The sequence below is a fragment of the Dromaius novaehollandiae genome, chromosome 5 (assembly GCF_036370855.1).
Source record: "Dromaius novaehollandiae isolate bDroNov1 chromosome 5, bDroNov1.hap1, whole genome shotgun sequence".
NCBI classification, from domain to species: Eukaryota; Metazoa; Chordata; class Aves; order Casuariiformes; family Dromaiidae; genus Dromaius; species Dromaius novaehollandiae.
The window spans coordinates 70,441,963-70,460,950 of NC_088102.1; the positions used below are offsets into that span (position 1 = coordinate 70,441,963).

General features: G+C 50.4%; 1 protein-coding gene across 1 annotated transcript; it reads left to right on the forward strand.

Annotated features, from left to right (window-relative positions):
* Window positions 1-247: 247 nt before the first annotated feature.
* LOC112993813 (inner centromere protein-like) lies at window positions 248-16,998 on the forward strand. The gene is made up of 18 exons (XM_064513442.1): window positions 248-309; window positions 1,072-1,185; window positions 3,864-4,579; window positions 5,486-5,537; window positions 6,177-6,210; window positions 7,404-7,503; window positions 8,225-8,315; window positions 8,940-9,075; window positions 9,152-9,286; window positions 10,103-10,212; window positions 10,629-10,740; window positions 12,160-12,270; window positions 12,588-12,718; window positions 12,923-13,001; window positions 13,988-14,098; window positions 14,362-14,472; window positions 15,949-16,105; window positions 16,668-16,998. Exons 1-18 carry the CDS (start codon window positions 248-250, stop codon window positions 16,871-16,873), a joined length of 2,568 nt encoding a protein of 855 aa, XP_064369512.1. The 3' UTR covers window positions 16,874-16,998.
* The last annotated feature ends 1,990 nt before the right edge of the window (window positions 16,999-18,988 follow it).

The window sequence follows — 18,988 nt, forward strand, 5'->3', positions numbered from 1 at the left end:
GCGAGCCGCCCCGAGCCCGCCCTTCCCATTGGCCGGCGGGCGGCACCAGAGCGCTCAAAATCTGGGCCCTTCTGGGCGCCGGCATCTGTGGTTGTGGAAGACTCCGCTAAGGAGGCGGGGGCTGATCAGACAGGGGAGGTGATTGGGTGGCGTGGTTTTAAAGGGAAGGGGGAGTGATGGGCAGAGGCGGCCGCCAATAAGCGACGCTCCCGGGCGGGGGCGCGCGCTCTGATTGGCGCGGGCCGTGATGACCTCAGGGTGGAGGTGGGCTGGGGAGGGCCGCGTGTGCGCGCGCGAGGGCGCTGTGTGGTGAGGCGGGCGCTTTGTCTGGGCGGCGTCTCTATGGTGTGGGCGGCCCGGTGGGGCGGTGTCGCCTCGGGGAGGGACGGTTGTGTCCCGGGGACCTCCCACACCGGGGGGGGGGGAGCTGGGGGGCTGCCCCATGGCGGGGGAGGGCCTGGGGGTGAGGGTGTGGGGCTCCCCAGCCTCGAGGCTGGGCGCCTTGGCCCTGCCCTCGCGCCCAGCCCTGGGGAGGGGGGCAGAGGGGGCCTTCTGGGGGGGGGGGGGTGCAGGGTGCCATCCCCCCCGTGCGCCCCGCTGTGCTTCAGGCAGGCCATGGCGGAGGCCGAGGGTCCCACGCGGCTGCTGGAGGTGTGCGGGCAGAGGCTCTCCAGGTTCCTCCGCGACGCTAAGCACAAGCACCTGGCGTGGCTGCGGGAGGTCGAGGAGCAGGGCATGAGGCTCCTGGATAGGTAGGCCGCCCCCTGAGGAGGCCTCCCGTCCTCCCCCCACCGTGGGATGCTCTCTGGTGTCAGCACCTTCAGCCCCCGCGAGCCCAATCCACGTGCACTGATGGCCTGGGCCTCATGTGAGGCCCCACAGGCGCTGGCTTTCAAGTGACTTAGCATAGCTGTGTGTTGCACACCTTGTTTTGGACGTTGTTGCACCTCCTTCACTCCCTTCTCACCCAACCGGCCTCACTGGGTGACTGTTACTCCGCACATAGCGTGCTTGGCAGGTGGGGAGCAAGGGGAAGGCCATCTCGTCTTTCTGCCTCTGTGTGCCCAACAGCAACTTTGGGGCCGAGCCTGAATTAGTGCCCAAAACGCCGTCGCAGAGGAGGCGTCCCAAGAAAAGGCAGTCTTGCTCTCTCAAAGATGAAAATAGGGAGCCGACCAGGAGGAGGTAGGTGGGTCAGCTCACGTTCTGGCTCTGCTGTGTGCCCATAACCTTCAGCAAGCAGGAAATGAAAAGTAAATTTTAAATTTAAGGGTGAAACAAAATTGAGTGGTAACTCTCCGCACCCCCTCCCAAAAGCCAGTACAATTTCCTGAGTTAGTAAATATACTTAATAGGGCATGTCTAGTTCAAAAATAGGTCAACTCTGTTTCTTGTGAATGTTTGGAAGACAGTGACTTGGTTTCCTTCACTTCTGTTTTTGTTTGTTTTTCTGATTAGAAACAATAATAAATATTTGGCTTTATTTTCTTATTTGTTTGGGGTTTTTCTGGTTGGTTTGTTTGCTTACTTGATTCTTCAGCACACCTGCTGGCCTGAGGTTGCCTCTGGTGCTCACACCATGAATCTTATATTGGTGTCAGAGAACCGGAGACCGGGACTCGTTGCGTATTAAGTGCAAAAATGCCATGCCCACTCCATCGTATCAGTCACTAGAAAGCAAGCTAAAACTTACTATATAGAAGACCTATATATAGGGGTGAGGGAACCTCTCCCTCCCAAGGACAGTTGTCTGCAAATGGATGCAAAGGCAAAATGATGCTGGCAGAATTTGATTGCAGCTATAGGCAGGTATGGCTTTGGTGCTAACTAACTTGCCTGATGTCACTGCTTTGTGGCAGCTGGCTGTGTGTCTGCTCATCTCGGTGTCAGTGGCGCGGTAGTTAAGGTAACCTTCCCTTCAGAGAAACGTGTGCTGCGATCTGAGAGCAGACATGCAGACAATAGCTGTAACAGGACCAAAACCCCCTGATTTGACAGGCAGTAGTGAACTGTTTGTGCGTTAAGGCACTTGGATGTTGATAACCATGGTGAAAAACCCACAGGAGTTGGGCAGGAAGGGTTAGAACTGAAAGATTGTCAGAAACAAGACATGGAGGATGGAGAGAAGAGCAAGAATAGTAAGGAAGCGTGGGAAGTTCATGCGTGTGTGTGGTTAAGGAGGGCAGGAGAGGAAAACATTGATGATCTAAATGGGGAGAGCTCTTAAAACATCCTGTTAGTTTCCAAGTCAAATGTAGCAGCTGGATTGCTCCCGGAAAGGAGACACATCTTCCATGTGTTTGTCCTCTTTTAAAATTAGTTTTGCAACGAACCTCCTCCTGATAGGACAAGATGTCTAAAAGGATGGTGATCACTCACCAACAGGAAGTTCATACAGAAGTTCAGCACTTTGCTATATCCTGCAGGGTCAGGCCATTGTTATTTCCCTTGCTCTGTTTTGCTCAGTATGTTGGGGTTTTTTTGTTTTAAGTCCATTTCTTCATGCACTTTTAATTTCAGATTTCCCAATTAAGTCACTCCTTTTTGCTAGAGGTCAGAATGGGAAATTTAAGAGACCAAGACTGAACTGAGGGCAGAGAGTATCAGCTTGCATATTGGTTGCAGGACAAATCACTGCTCCTTGGTGGTCTTCCACGTTAATTGAGCTTGAGGTTATGACACAGTGCGTTTTCTTAGCCGTGTTTTCTACCTCACGTGCGCTTTCATGTCAGCTCTCCATCGTGGTTTTTTTTCCTCTCTGATCTCCCCCCTTTATGTAGCTGTCACTAAGTCTGCTTGGCATTGGAGGCTTTCTCTCTCTTGAGTGCGCCAAAATTGTCCTTTGGTTTTTGGATTTGTCCAGCTGATCAAGTGCGTGGCTCTGTCCTCTTTTGTCGAGTCACTTAGTGCGGGAGAGCAGGATTTCATTGCCAGAGTTCCCCAAGCCCCTACGCAGTTGATCAGGATTAGCTGAAGCGACAGAGCTAGAGACAGTTACTGAGCCTGATATTTTTTCCCCCTTAAATTAAGATAACTTAAGAAACTTATTAGAGAGTCCTAACTCTACATGTACACTTTTGCTGTTGTCTTCTGGATCGGGCTGTCAGATACTGCGTGTATTGTGGCATCGCTGTTTCCCAAGCTGTTTGCAAGCTCTGCGTGAGAGCTGTGAATGTTTTCTCAGCGTTTGGGCCCCTGCTTCCCCGGTGCTTATCTGTTTTACCAGCCTGCTAGAGAGCAGGATAGCCTGCTGTTCCTGGGGGAGATCTACAGGGGAGACTTCCACATAAAATTGGTTGTGGGAGACTGAGATATATAAGTGTTCCTGGGAATCTTCAATCCAAAATCCCTTCCTGTGTGGATGTGATGTGTGTACTTTGCTCAGGGCGAACAGGGTGGGTTCAGTTGTGCCAGTCTGAGTTTACTGTCCCCTAATGTCAGCCCCGGCTGGGGGTCACTGCGCAGAGCAGTGAGTGTCCTGGTGCCTCAGCACTGGGGTTCATGTCCGTGTGATGCAACCTTTATTTGTGAGTAAATCTATAATGGCAGGCTGATAGCTGACGTGGTTGCAGTGAGACTACATGTCCTATGGTGCAGAGTGGGAACATCAAGTAAAAACATCTCGCAGGCTGTGGGGAGCAGTAATTTCTAAATTGCCCCAGCTAAACGTGCCAGAGCACATCTGGGAGCTCTCAAGGTTGAGCTCCTGCATTTAACCGGTGATGAAAGAGGAGCTGTGAGGGGGAGTGGTGGAGGGAGGAAGCCAGTAGGCTCACTTTGAAATTTGTCTGCTTTTTGCTCTAAAATCATTTGGGAGTGGGAGACTTCTGTATCACTTGATAATTTAACTGTTTTTATCTAAGGTTGTCCAGAAGGAGAAGCAGTATCAAGCTAGCGTCTTCCAAGCCAGGTTCTCAAAGACGCCGCAGCAAAGAGCAGCCCCAGACCCCCGGCACTCTGGGGGAAGAGGTGTCTGCACCCGACCCTGTGGTAAGGTCTCAGCCCAGTGTTAAAACGGAGCTTCCAGCACTGCCGGTGACACTGACTGGGAAATGGCCAGCTGAAGGGCAAGTTCCAGCGGCAAAAAAGGATTTTAACAGCTGCCCTCAGGTGGAGTTAGGGAAGGGAGATGGCGCCTGTAAGGCTGTCGCGGGGGAGCAGTTGCCCAAAGGGGCTGGAGTTGCTGAGCTGCCTGCTGTGTCATCTGTCAGTGTGGTCCTTGGTGGCCAGAGAGCAGGGGAGGGGGAAGAGACCCCCAAAAGAACAAGTACCTCCACTCCCAAGGCTGCTAGAAATGGAGATCCCGCCGCAGACCAAGGCGATCGGTCTCCTCAAGGCCTAGAAAAAGTGCTTTTCCAGGACTCCGACAGCAAAATGACCGCAATGAGAGCCAAAGCACGCCGCTGCTCTGGACGCCGAAGCTTTGTGGGTGGCCCCCATAAAAGCCGTAGGGCCTCCTTGGCAGAAAAGTACTCACTGGCCAGCAAAAGAGAGAGCATGATCCGGAGGTCTATCAGCAGGGCCATTTCAAAGAAGGCAGCAACTCGAGAATCGTCCTCTGCCTCCAGCAGAGTGAGCTGTAAGTTCCTTTCAGTTGTCGAGTATTTTTTGTTTGGCTAAATCGGCTTTTCATCTTTGATGTGGGGAGTAGGCAGCAGTGGAGCTGCTCATCTGTGTTAACATCACTGGCTCCTGGTGGTCTTAGCAAGAGGCCTCATGGCTTCTACCTGGTTAGGGAGCAATCTTCAGGTCCTTGCTTGGTGTCAGACCAAGTCTCAGGCTACGCTTCCACCCAGTGAGATTTGGCGGAAGTTGGCAAAGGAGCTTAAATGGTTTTCTGGATGGAGATGGAAGAGTAATGGGACTGAGAACCAAAGGGCACAGTCATCTGAGGAAACGAGATTCAGAAATCCATACCCCCTGCCCTCACCGCTCCTTGGGAGGTTTTGCTGTTTGGACTCTCTGAAATCATTGCTTCTGAAGACAGCCTGGCTTCTAATAGAGCACTAATGCCTTTGGTATTTAGTTTTGTCAGCTTTGAGTCACACTGCATGTAGGCATTTGTTATAACAGTTTCAGCTAAGTGGTGTTATGGGAGGGGGGGGGGAATGAAATCAGCCCAAATCCACCAAACCTCTGCATAAAGCTGTGTAGGGAGGCAGAAGCTGAAGTCAGCTGTCTTTGAAATGGTGTCTGTGTGACACAGGCATGAGCATGTTTGTGTAGCTGGAGCAGTCTGCAGACAGAGGAGGTGCTTTTTTCGGTTCTCTGCCTTCCCAGCCTACAGCAGTTTGACAGTGGCACCTGCGGGAGGGTGGCAGGGCTGGTGTGGAAAGCTGGGATGAGCAATCGGTGTGTTCCCTGGAAGGAGAGCCTGCACAGAGACCCAGGCTCTGAGCTCTACCGCACGCGAGCTGCTGCTGTTGGGAAGCCTCAGATTGAAATTCCCAAGTTAATTAATGTTGCGTGTGCTTTTCTCCCCCAGGTCAAAGCTCTGTGGAGGTGTTTGTGGAAGATGAGGTGACCAGCAGCGTGAGGTGAGGTTACCCTGCAAAGCAGGCAGAAAGAAGTCACAGAAAACCCTGCAAGGAAACTATATGGGTCACTCCTATGTTACAGATCTGGGATTGGTGTTATAACTGACTGTTTTGGGTGATGGTGTCACTTGGGGTTGGTCGATATTTCAAAGCTTGCATTGTTCAGGCCCAGCCCTTCCTTGTTCAGAGTACAGTGAGGTTGATCACTGCGGAGTGCAGCCCTATGCCAGAAAGCCTGCGAGGCTGATAGAAATGGCTGTGCCTGGTATTGGTGTTCGAGGTTAGTCAGCCTGTGGTCTGACTTGGACAGGTAAAACTCTCTGTGTGAGGCTCATGGCGCTTCCTTTTTGCCTACTGTATGGAAGCCCTGCAGAAGGGGACAAAACTCACTCGTGTATTGCTCAGCCATGCAAAGTAATGGTCCATCAGAAGAATTTACTGGCTGAAACGCGCTTGTGCCTCTCTGGATATACTTATCTGCACTTCCTTGACTCCAGTGTGCTAGCTGCATCATGCTTTTATTACCTGTAACTCACTCTTCTGATTGCTGTCCTCATAGAGATGCCCCAAGGACAAAGTATAATGTTTCTTCTGCTTCAGAGAGAGTTGAAATAATTAAAATGGCCCTTCTTTTTACAGACCTGGACAGGAACTGAGCCCCCACAGTGAAAAGGTAAGTCTGTGTTGGGCTCTCGAGCAGCTCACCTACTGTCCGTGCATCTCCTTGCCTGCCAGCTCCTGAGTTAACGCCTTTTGCTGAGCAGTTGGATGCATTGCCATGGAAGCGGAAAATGCGGTCGAAGGATTATTCTGTCACAGCTCGTCACGTTAAATAAAGGCACTGCTGAGATGGACGGCGCTTGCCCCTCTCCCACGTGGAAAGCTAGTTCAACCCGCTAGCTGCCTGGCTCCTGGAGGGCAGAGACCTTTTGTACCTTGATAGGGCTGCTTAAAGATGGGCTGTTTGGAGGAGTTTGGCCAGGTTTCCAGGCTTTAGTGTGCTTTTGCCTGTCAGCTGGGTATGGTGATTGGTTGTGTGTGTATTCTTATCTTGGCTGGTTTGAGCTACAACACTCAAGAGGACAGTTCAAGTTCACGTGCTTTGCTTGGCCAGTGAGGCTACACGCACGACAAGCTAGTGTAAATCAGTGGTGCTACCAAGACAAAGAAACCCATCCCCTCCTTTGAGCTGTCAGAAACATCTTGAACTAGCTGAGGTGAAAATTAACCCCGCAGAGGCTGGCTCTGCCCCAGATCAGCTCCCTGGTGCAGTTAAAAGCGCCGGGGGCGGTGGGAATGGGCAGGTGGTGGTAGCTGACATCCGCTTGGCAAGTAACGGAAAGCGTGGACTGTGTACGCACACAAGCAGCCTGGTAACACAGTAGGATGCTGTGCTGCAGTGACCTTGTTCTTTGTACTGCTGTGGATGTTCCTGAGGGGTATCTGAAGTTCCTGATGGTGTCATAACCTGAGATGCTGCGAAGGGACTTATCTTTCTTTCAAGACTCAAATATCTGTAGTTTGAAAATCACTGTCTCCAAGATGTGTAGAAGCGGCCTGTCACCCTTGAGGCACTTTGACTTCAGAATCCAGGTTGAGCAAAGTGAAGTATCCTGCTCTGTGCGAGACGTGCTGAGCAAATGTCTTCTTTCCTGCAGAGGCTGGTGCTTTATGAGCAGACCTCTGTCACTGAAGTGAGTCAGCCAGCTGACAGATAGGCAGCACAGCTCTGAGGGGAGCAGTCCCTGGCCTAGCAGCAGGATTATGGTCAGATGTGACTGGCTTTTTCAGGGCAGCAAGGTCCATGGTAGCCTTGTTCCTTTGGAGGAGCCATGCTAAAAGAATACCTGTTTCCTTCTCCTGCAGACTCTTCAAAACCTTCTTGCTTCAAGCAAAAGTATGCAAGCTGCCAGCCCTGCTGCACAGCACTTGTCTCCCCCTGAGCAGCAAACAGGGAAAAATGAAGGTAATGTTGAGTTGAGTTGGTTTTGCTTTCCTTTCATGAAGCCACATGCATACAGGCTGCAGGGTCAACATGAAGATTTGGGGAAAATCGGGGACTTGTGTGGAAACAAAACTACCTCTGAGCAGTCAAGGTTATTTTTCAGAGAAACTTGATCTCCAGAGAGCATGAAACCTATGCTATTAGATCAAGCAAGGACCTCTTGTAAATATTTCCAAGCCTCGAGATAATGCTTTCTAGTCAGACATCAATGTGCATAATGAATGAGTGGGGGCGTTTTTAAAGATGATTACTGGTAGACTTGAAGTCTTCCGGGTAGCTGAATGTTGTGTTACAGCACCTTGACATCTCTCTCCTCCTTGAATTCACATCATGTAAGGGGTTACAGGTCCTCTTGATTTGATGTCCCTCAAAGCAAAGAGGTAGAGATCTTCCAGCTTTTTGTTTATTTCCTATGGAAATTGCATAATCCCTTAAGAAGCTGTAGTTGGAGTAGAGGAAAGAGTAGCTAGTCTTTTTGGTGAGACAAGTTGTGCCTGTTCAGAAGGATGTGTGCAAGGTCCATACACAGCACTGGCATACAAGGTAGTCCTCTGGGTTTCTTCTTTCCCACTACAGTTTCATTCAGTGGGGCTCTCAGCACACGAGAGCTGGAGATGAGAGTCAGACCCTTGCTGCAGGATGCCTTGCATATGGTGCTAGCTACTTTTTTTGTTCCCCGCAGGAAGCTGTGTAAATACAAATATCGAACCCGAGAAGGAGAACCAGGAGCAACCCTACAGTGCCGAGTTCCAGGAGAAGCCCTCACGCATCTGGTATGAGGCGTTTGCAGGGAGAAGGAATGGGCTGGATTGATCTGGAAAGACTTAGGCCTGGCCTTCTAAGTAACTTGGTTGAAAGCTTTGCGTTTTATTTGGGTTTTTTTTTGTTTTTTCCTCCATGTAGTTTTTGAAATCTACTTTGGTCAAATCTTAGTAGTGTTTCGGGACTTCCTTATGGCTTCTTGAGCCTTGTTCAGGACTAGGACTCAGATCTGGCTTGGAGAGCAGACGCCTCAGGTTATGCACAAAGCAGCAAAGTTGACTAAGATAGTACTGTTAACACACAGCTTAGATGTGATTCTCTGGGTGGTACTTAAAGGGGTGGTACGGGAGTAGTTTTAGAAGGCAACACCAGCAGGTGACTAATCTGTTTATTTTTATGTGGTGCAAGTGTCTGGAATACCTGGCTTCCTCACTGCATGTGTTATGGGTGTTTTATGTGAGATTTCAGCTACTTTTAGCTTTGTCCTCAATCTCTCCTCTTCGGTTTTGCCGGGGTGAATTTGCTGCAGATGGTGGGTGGGAAGGGGAGTAGCAGTAACCCCTGTTCTCACGTGGGGAAAGTATTTGCTCAGGCTGGTGGCGGCCACCTAACGTGCCTCTTGCTAATGCCATCAGGACAAGAAGCTGTAAGCAAGCGATGGGCATTATGTGGGACAGGCAGCAGCCAGGGGGTCGTGCCCTTTCCCCTTTGGAGGACAAGCCCGTGAATTCTGCAAACCAGGCTGCAGCTTCTGCCTCTCCAGCTAGCAAGGTGAGCGGGTGCCATAGTCCTCCTTCGCCACCCTTTCCCTGGCAGGTGCTGACTTCCCTCTGTCCTCTCCCCTTAGGTTGTTCGCCCGTTGAAAAACTTCTTGCAGGCTGTGCAGAGAAACCAGCTACTCGCAAGCCCGGGGTCCACAGGACGTGGGGGTGTCATAAGGAATTTCATCAAGCGCAACACTCCCACCCGACCTGATGTTAAGGTGCATCAGAGTCCCACCTTCCCTTGCAGGGCTGGAGGGGGGGCAGGTGTCAAGTTTTGGGGAGTGGCGGGGGGGGTGCTGGTATTGCTTCCAAAGCCTCAGTCGTTTTTGCAAGTGTGTTGTTTCTTTAATTTATTTATTTTCCTTCTTTGCTCTTGCTCTCCACAGGGAGACTTTGTTGTAAGTAAAGATACCCTTAACCATGGGGGCTGGAAAATTGCAGTGGCTGTACTTCTTGTATCACAGGCACTGGTAGCTCTTCCCCCTTGCACTGGCATCCCTGGAGCCCTCCTGTCCTCTCCCCAAGGATGTAAACTGGCCAGGCCGGTGGTGAGGTGGCAGGATCTCTTTGCAGGTGTTCTGCTGGGACTGGGAACTGCTAAGAAACCTTTTGGCCTTTAAGCACAAAGCTATTTGGGCACCTTCTCCTCCTGTTCTCCCCGCTGCTGGTATAGGTAGCACTGTCCCACCCAGGAAACGTTTGCTGCGGATCATCCGCTGCAGCGGTGTGCTGGCTCATTTCCTTGCCTGAACAGCTCCTCTGTAGCAGGTGACGCTGAAGGGCTGAGGTGTTCCCCTCCCAAACCAGGTGACTCTTCTGCTCTAGGCAGATGGTGTGGTTGGATAAGCACTGTTGCCAGACCTGCACTGTCTCTCCCCTAATATTCACTTCCCATTCCAGCGAGCGGGTGACCACAGCTCTGACAGCAACTTTTGTTTAGCAGGCTGCCGAGCCTCTAGCTGCCTGTGCGCGAGCAGCCTGGGGGTAGAAACAGGCCTCAGCAGTTGGTATAATCTGAACTCGTCTCCCTCCAGGAGAGGGAGCGGCAGAGGCTGGAAAGCCTCAGGAAGAAGCAGGAGGCTGAGGAACAGAGGAAAAAGAAAGTGGAGGAGGAAAAGAGACGGCGGCAGGCAGAAATGAAACAGTGAGTGGGGTCTCTTACCTCCTGCTCCTTCCCTGGGTTAGCACAGAATTGTTTTGGAGGCCTTTCCTGCCAAGGCAGACAGCATTCTAGTACTGTCGTCTTTGCCTCCCACTTGGAAGGACCGTTCTGCAAGTGATGTTCCCTGGGCGCTGCTGCTCATGGCTTGCTGCCAAAAGAACTGCATCGGTGCAAAGCACCTGCTGGTGTCTGGTGAACTTAGTCCAGATGTGAGCTTAGGCTAAGCTCAATCAAAGCAAGTCAAGCAAAGTAATAGTTTCCACATGGTACTGGAAAGCTACCGTGCTGGAGAATGAGCCATGAGCCCCAGTTACCACGGCAGGTCCTTGTGCCCTGCATCATCCTCTGTGCCAGAGCAGACAAAGCTAAGAGGCCTCTCCTGTGCCTGTACTGCCCAGGAAGAGGGAAGAGCGTCTAAGGAAGGCGCTGCAGGCTCGGGAGCGGGTGGAACAAATGGAAGAAGAGAAGAAAAAGCGGATGGAACAGAAGATTTTACAGAATGACGAAAAGGTAAGAAGTCTGACCAAGCTTCGGATCAGTCAGGACAATGACATCTCCTCCTGGTGAGCTCTGAGACCGAGAGGGTGCAAATGGGCCACTGGTTTGTCACAAGCGTAATAAGCACAAGCACGGGGTTGCTGCTGACGGTGACTAATCCGGTGGTGGGTTAGCCTGCGTCTAAAACAGACTCTTGAAATTCTCTGCTCGATAAGAGGAGGCTATATGTTCTCAAACCTCTGCAGTGGCTCTAAATATTCCTGTTCTGGCATGCAGCGTTCATGCTGCTCTGCATTCGAGGAATGTGGCAGCATCCCTCGCCTGTGTGTCCCGTGAACAGGCACTGCAGGTGAGGCAGCGTTATTGGGCACCGAAGCGCTTGGAGCGAGTCGTTCACGCAAAGCGATTGCCACGCAGCGAGGCCGCAGTGCTCGCAGAGGCTTGCAGAAACGTGGCAGGAAAGAACAGCTACTAGGCAGCTAAGGGATGCTCCTGACTGTTAAGATGGCTGTGTGTGGGTTTGTATCGTGTTTCCTTTTAAAGCCTTGCCTTGCCCTGTTTTGAGGGCAGGTAAAAGCTGTAGAGTATATTAGGATCAACCATTGCTGGCTGCGTGTGGACGAGGTCTGCCACTGCTTTTGTCCGCCAGTGCAGCTTCTCCAGGACTGAGGGAGGCTGTGACTGGCCTGAAGTCCTGGTGGCAGCTTGAAACACTGGTGTTGGCTCAAGGCAGAGGGAGCAGGCCCTCGGGAGGAGGATGGTGTCTGCTTGCCCATCCCTTTCAAAGGAAGGACCAGAATTGATGAGCTTCAGAGCTTTTCCTTGTTTTGGGAATTGACTGAAGTGACCTTTGGAAGGGTCAGCCTTAGAAAGTGAAGGAACCAGTGCTCCTTTCAACCTTTCCCAAAAGCTGAGCAGTCAAAAAGTACACACAGCCCTGGCTAATCCACTGCCGTGCGTGTACTAACGCTTTTACTGGCACAGACAGCTCAGATAAAGGAGCCTTGTCTCTGACTCAGCCAGCTTTTGTATTCCTCATTCATAGTGCAGCTTAATTCAGTCAGTAGAGAGCAGCACTGCAGGCAAAATGGAAACGAGTGGTTTTGCTAGATCCCCCTGTTCTGCAGAGAATCGCTTACAAGGTTGCAGCATGTATTTTGGGGCTGTGTAATCATCTCCGTGCTCTTTCCCCCAGTCGCTCCAGGTGATGGGCTCCTCTTCAGGTGACCTGTAGTCAGTGGTGGACTTGTTGCACAAGGCTAAATGCAATGGCTGTATGCCTTTTGGTGGGTGATGGGTTCTCAGTCCGATTAAGACCTGATTAAGGCCACAGGCCTCACACTTTATAAGATCTCCCGGTTGTCCCCTGTGGAAAAGGCTGCGACATGTGTCCACGGGGGGCTGTGGAGCAGAGCTGCGTGCCTTTCTCAGGTGCGCCTCTCGCAAGTGCGGGAAGAGAAAGCGGTGGAGGAAAGGAGCAAGAAAAAACTATCAAAGAAGGCCGGAGAAGCTGATGCACGGAAGCAGACGGCACTGAAGATGGTAAGGGCAACGCAGAGTCCCTCCTGCATGCAGAAAAGGGAAGGAGAAGCAGGGAACCCATGCGCTGTCCTGCTTTGTGGGAGGAGGACGGACCGCTGTCAGGAGTTGCAGGGATTTGGGGGAAGGAGAGCATCAGTGATGCAAGATTTCTGTCTAGCAAGTTGGGTGATGGGGTTGCGTGCAAAGGTAGCTGTGGGGGCAGAAGGGGAAGGCTGCCCAACTGGTGGACAGCCATGAAAGGTAAGGATGGGCCATTACAAATATTCCCATCCTTCTTCGTTTGAGTCGGAGGGTTGCAAGGGTTTTCTTTCTTTCAGGAGGAAGATGAATTTGTGCAGCAGGAACTACTGCAGAAAAGGAGAGAGGATGAAGTGAAAGAAAAGGGGAAGAAAGTCTTGGAGCTAAGGAATCTCGTAGAGCAGCGCCAGGGGGAGCAAGTGAAGGAGAGGTATGACTTGCCGAATCCACTCTTCCAGGGCAGATTCAGGCTAACAGGCATGGTAAAGCAATAGATATCATAATACTGCTGAAACTGGGAGACTAGCGTGAGCGTTCGGCTTTACCAAAGGTTTGGGATGCTGAAATAAGAAGCTGAGAGTGCAGGGGGTGGTGGGTACTTTCCTCTTGATGAAACTATGGTTTTGTTCCCCAGGGATCACAAACAACAAGGGAAGGAGAAGGCCCCACCACCACAGCTGGAGCTGGCAGTGTTTACTGGCAAAAACATAAAGGTGGGGAGTTGAAGTGGTCTTGCAATAACTTCTCTCTTGTAAGCCAGTGAGGACTGAAATACTGGGATTTTTTTTTTCTTTTTTTCAGGCTTGTTCTCCAGGCACTGTGTTACTGTTTAAAGTTTTAAAATTAACTATTAAATTGTTTAGAGGAATGACTATAATGAATCCGACAACCAGCCAAACACGTTATTGTAAGAAGCTGGGTTTTGTGCAAGAATGAGTTAATTCTATTGATAAAATCAGAGTTAATTGTTTTTTGTTAATGGGTAAGCTTTCTCAGCCTTGTAGCCTTAGTACTGCAGAAACAAGATGAATGACAGCTGTACAATGGCACTTCGAGGAACAGCTCCAAAAAACATTCACTGGTGGTTTAAAAAAAAATCTTTTACTAATTTCCATGTCCATTTACGACATTCATTCAGTGTATGGGGATCATATGATCCCCATAACAAACTTCAGGTATCATATGGCTTCACATAACCTCATTTGCACTTACACAAGGTTAGGAAAGAATGTTATGGCTTAGTCAAAGCTGCTTGTCTCAAAATATCACAGTACATGTTCCTTCCACTCCTAACAAATTAACACAACCTTTTTTTTTTTTGCCCTTCTTCATTAGTAAAAAATCCACCCTCCAAATGCTATCCCTGCTAAGTATGAATTCTTCCTTCTATATTTGTTCTTACTGCTCTTATTCACTTAGGCCGATGACTTTCAAACACCTATTTCTTCTTATCTAATTTTAATGAAGGTCTGAATTCCCCATGTGCTGTCAGCAACTGGGTTGGAGTGAGAGATGACAAAGCTCTTCCAGATAAGAGAAGCTGAATCTAATTCAGAGTGACTGCAGCTCTGGCTCTTGTATTAGCTATGCACTGCCTTTCCCTGCTGAGGAGAGGAGAGTGGAAGGAGAAACTCCTGGATAAAGTGGTTTGGGTGAAAAAGGAGTTTATGCAGTGAAAAACTCTGGTGCTCTTTAATAGGAGGAAGAGAGCCCAAAAGAACTGCACCAGCTGCTTGGTCAGGAGAAGAGAGGCAAGCAACCAGAATTCATTGCCACAGCTTCTAATACACGGCTCATTAAAGTGGGAAAGGTGAGCGTGGGTTCTGGAGACTTTGCTGGTAGAATCTGAGCAAAGACAGGAGTCCCTTTATCTGCGTGACTCTTGTTCCGTAACAAGATTTTTTCTGTTGTTATTTTATTAAACAATCCTCTAAGATCTTCCTGTAAGAGAGGAGTGACAGAATTTTGTGCAAGGAGCCCCAGAAAATATGGCTCAATTCCAGAGGTAGAAATCTGGTTGTTTTCCTTGAGTGAACATGAATGAAGATTGATTTGGTTCTTCTATCTTAACAGGAGGAAACCAGTCCGCACGAGCCTCAGCAGCAGGCGGGAGAGGAGAAAAAAACCAAGCAACCAGAATCAGTGACTGCTGCTTCCAGCACATGGCTGAGCAAAACTGTGAAGGTGAGCCTGGGCAGCAGCAGAACCTCAATTAAAAGGGGTCTGTGGTGCCTAACTGGCTTCTGTGCTTTGGTGTTGGCCTGCAGATGTTTGTTAACAGGCAGTGATGGAGGAAAAGAGCAGATTAAATGCTCTGGTGGAGGCTTTTGGGGTTTAACAGCAGCCTGTGCAGAGTAAGGACAGGGAAGTCCTTTTTGGGTGCTTGGCTGAGTGCTCCGTACAGGGAACCTGAAGGAAAAGCAAGTGCTCTATCTTCAAGGAGATGTTAGGAAATTGCCACATGATGGCAGCACATCATGAGGTGTCCAGGTTAGCCTGCAGCACCGGTAGTGGCACGGTAGCAGCGCCGATTCCGGCCTCCCTGGGAAATCTGGCTCTTCAGCTGCTCGTATCTCCAGGAGGAGGTTTGAATTGGAGCCACTCAGACATGAAAACTGGAGGGGTGGGAAAAAGGCTGCTCGAAGAACCAAACAGCCCTGAGCACTGCCTCTGTCAGACTCCCCTTTCCGGACTCTCTTACCCTGGAACTGACAGGCATGACAGTTCTTTGCCTATATACAAATGTGTGTGTACTTTTTCTGCATTCCCTTATTCCTGTACTTAGATCAAATGCGAAGAACCCCATAAAATTAGAGTTGCCTTCCTGGTCTGTCCTCTGGTCAGCACCTCTAAGCACTTCTGTGCTACAGATGACTGTCAGGTCATCTAGTCATCCCTGCTCCCCACCACAAATCCAGGAGGTCCCTCTGAGCTTTGCCTTGCGCTGTTCTGACCTGCAGCTCCAAAGTAAAATGGAGCCCTGGCTTTTTCGTGGCAGGGTGCTCTCAGGCTTTTCCTTGCAGCTTGGAAGCTGCATGGTGGGCAAGCAGCTGTTTCAGTTCTGCTGTGTGCAGTCCCTGCTGCAGTACGCGGTCCTGCGCTGCTGCTCGGCTTTCAGGGGGCTGTGGTTTCAACGCAGGGATCAGCAAAAGGGCCAAGAGGATTTGAGCACTGCTGGGTTTTACTGGGAATCTCAACCTGAGTGATCTGTCGAGTAGGAATATTACGTATATTCCAGTTAATGCATAGGTCAAAGGCTTCCCATGCAGAAGGGTTGACCTTTCTGTCTCCGTTTTTGAGCTAGGGATGAAGAAAGAGTGCGAATGTGATGCAGCTGCCCTAATAAGTCTGCTGTTGGCTCATTTCTGGCCACCTTCCCTATAGGGTAAAGTTCATTGCCCAGCATATAGCTCTGGGAACTTACCTCTGACTCATGATTCATCCTTGGTGTGCAGGATTGCCTAGATACCTTAATAGCCTCTTCCTGTGAAAACTGGGATCTTAATAGTCTTCTTGTCTGCTGTTGCCAAAGCTTCGAGGTGCCCACGAAGGTCAGACCGCACAGGCCTGGTTGCAGCTCCCCTGGCGAGCCAAGCCCTGCTGCCTGGGACTGCAGGGTAGGGCTTTTGGCTCTAACGCATGTTTTCTCTGTGGTTTCAGAAATCTATCTCCACATCCTGCTTAGGGCCACCAAAGGGTCCGAAGGGATCCAGGTCCCCCAAAGTGAGTGAAAATAATTACGGGATGGATCTGAACAGCGACGACTCCACAGATGATGAGAATGAACCCCGGAAGCCTGTCCCTGCCTGGGCTGATGGTAGGTGCAGAGTTTGGTCCTGCTTGCTTTAATTCCTCCCCTAGGCAGCTGGAGCTTTCCAGATTCTCTCAGTGCAATTTCAGCTTCCTAAAGTGCAGCTTAGGAGCATGCAAGTCTTCAGCAGTGCTGGCAGCTGCTGACTTTGAGTGGTGAGGGGGACTGGAGCTGTTTTCTTGCTGTTGTGTTGAAGTTGAACCAAAGTCTTCTGTGTCTGGAGCCAAAGGTGTGAAAAGAAAGGTGGAAACTCACTGCAATGAAGCAGCCTGTTCTTGTGAAGGAAACCAAGGTGTGGTGGGTTTGGGATACTTCTAGTGTGAAAACTGACTTAAAAACAAGCACTGTTGTTAGCCTGAGGATGGGTGTGGGTTCTGCGTGAAGATGTGCAAAGCTTTGCAACGAGCAGGAAAACTATATTAATCTCACTTTCTACCCAGGTTTTAAGTTTTTCAGGCATGCAAGGAGAAGGATAACAGTTCTGGGGGTCCTAAGGGAAAAGGTCCCTTAAGCAGAGCACTGAGAACTTATTTATGAGTCTGCTTCCCTGATATGGTTGTTTTTATAGGGTCTCAGCTTAATCAAGCTATTTTACACCAATACTATCACCCAGTGAATGTTGACCAGCTCTTTGGGTTAATTGCAAGCCCCAAACTGGAGGATATTTTTGGCAAGAACAAGCCTCGATACTTCAAACGCACCAGCTCAGCAGTTTGGCATTCCCCGCCCGGGACAAAACCTGCATGTGGCACATCTTGCACCTTCAAAAACTGAGAAAAGGCAAAGAAGTGTCTTTGCTCTCTATATGCCATACTGGTTTGTTTTTCCTAGCATACAGAATATTTAAAATTTTAATCCCTTATTTTGTATGAAAATAAAAATATTTAATAAAGTCCTATTCTCATAAACACTCCCTTATCAGTGCTCATCTGTTTCCCCTACCTCTGTGTGATGATATTTCTGGGCAGCTGTAGTTGGTGTGCTTTGAAATCGGTGGCTGTGGTTTCTGCACTTGACAGTACAGACGTTTGAAGACATGGTATTACACTGACTTATTCTGTCAGGTTGCTTGCATGATCTCAACCTAGAAAGCTGTGAAACTGCACTGAGAAAGATCAAATTTTTAAATCAACATGAGGGTGTAATGTTTTCATAACCCCTTCTGTGCAATGTTTATGTACTAGTGATACTTTTATGTGCTTTTATGTACTTTTATTTTGTTTGGTTTCAACCCTGGATCATTCTGACCTCTTGTTACTCTGAACCAGAAAAACCTTTTTCCTTCAGCTAGAAAATCTGCTTAGACAGGTTAAGCTAAATGTCTTGTCACTGGTGTGTGTGTGTGTGGGGGGGGGGGGGGTGTTCTTTTTTTTTTTTTTTTTTTTTTTTTTTTTCCTTCCTTCTGTCCTTTTTCCCCTCCTTCTCTCTAAAGGAAAAATGGAACCCAGGCTAAGTTCTGGGTGCTGTTTTTCCCGAAGCTTTCGGGTGTAGCCTCGCTTGGGCAGGATGCAGGCTTATCTAAAAGCTGTGGCTTGGAAGGAGTAAGCAATGGAGTGATTTCTGTAGGACCGCATTCACATCACCTGCTTGCGTGCACAGGCACCCTGGAGCGTGCTTAGTGGCTGTAGGCATCTCCGGGCTCCTGCGGTGCAGCCGGCAGCTACGCAAGGCCTTGGGAAGCTGTTGCCTGGTGACTGCTGAGGCCCACTGGGACAGCAGCAGTGGGTCCCAGGGCCCTGCAGAGCTCTATGGGGACAGCTGCGTATCCCCACTGCGGGTCTCGGCTGCCCTTACAGCCCCTGGGGGCCCAGGCAGTGGTGTTCAAAGAGCGATTCACCTAACTATCCAAACCCCTCTGACGGCAGCCATGAGGAAGACATTTAGATGAAAAGGGAAAGTCCCCACGTCAAAGCCAAATCCGACATTTGTCTTAATAAGCCTTCCTTCCCCTTTCTTCAGTTTTCGCCTCTCGGGCTGTGTTGTGTCTAGCAAGTACATGGACATAGTCCTTCTGCACTAAGTCACGCGTTAGGTGGGATCCCTCTTGCCCCAAGCAAGCAGGGACAGAGCTGTGGCTATTTTACTTGCTCTGAGGGGCCTGGGGTGGCATCTTCTTCCCCAGCCATTGCAGCCCAGCTACTGCTGCCCTCGGCGCTGGGCTCTGCCCTCCGGGGATGTTTCAGCCTCCCCGAGGGCAAAGCCTCGTGATGCTGAGTGGATCCAGTGGCATGGTTTCTTCGTGAGAGCTCCTCACTCCTCTGGCCGCTCGGTAGCTGTGTGCTCGCCACTAGCTGCTGGCAGCTCGCACCAGTTAAAGTCAGGGCTGGGAGCGACCTGGTTGTGTTTCAGCCTGCTGGTGAGGCCCCCGACCATCTCCCCCGCACCCACGCAAGCAGCATCTGTCAAACCACAGCCACGGCTTTCTGCTGATAAGCAGAAAGTTTATGTGCCGAAACCATAGCTGCTGTCGGAGCATTTCTGCTCTGGGAAGGGCAATCAGCAAAAGCTGCGAAGCAGTTTTGGGTGACGTGGCTGGGCTGAGAAGCAGGCTGCAGCAGGACCTGGGCGAGCTGGTTCCCCACGCAGACCCCCGTTCAGGCAGCAGGCTGGTTCTCCTGGCCCTAGGCAGAGAGCAAAGTCCTCCCCAGCACTCCTGGGCTGACCACAACAGGCTCTAGAAAGCGTTTTCTTCAAGCAGCCTGTCCTGAATCCTTCCAGGAGAGACAGGGTGGAGGAGAGCAGCTCTGCAGCGGGGCAGCAGCCAGCCCCGGTGCTGTCCCGTCTTCTCTGCCTTCCTCCTGCCAGTGCCCAAGGAGGGAAGCTGCCAGCCCTGCTGCCTGCGGGGCTCTGAAGAGGCAGATATAATCATGCTGAGCAGGACAGGGCTAA

Coding starts and splice junctions, on each gene's coding strand:
- LOC112993813 (XM_064513442.1), top strand. CDS start 248: ATGACCTCAGGGTGGAGGTGGGCTGGGGAGGGCCGCGTGTGCGCGCGC. Junction 14,473..15,948: donor GGCTGAGCAAAACTGTGAAG/GTGAGCCTGGGC, acceptor CTGTGGTTTCAG/AAATCTATCTCCACATCCTG. Junction 16,106..16,667: donor TGTCCCTGCCTGGGCTGATG/GTAGGTGCAGAG, acceptor TTGTTTTTATAG/GGTCTCAGCTTAATCAAGCT.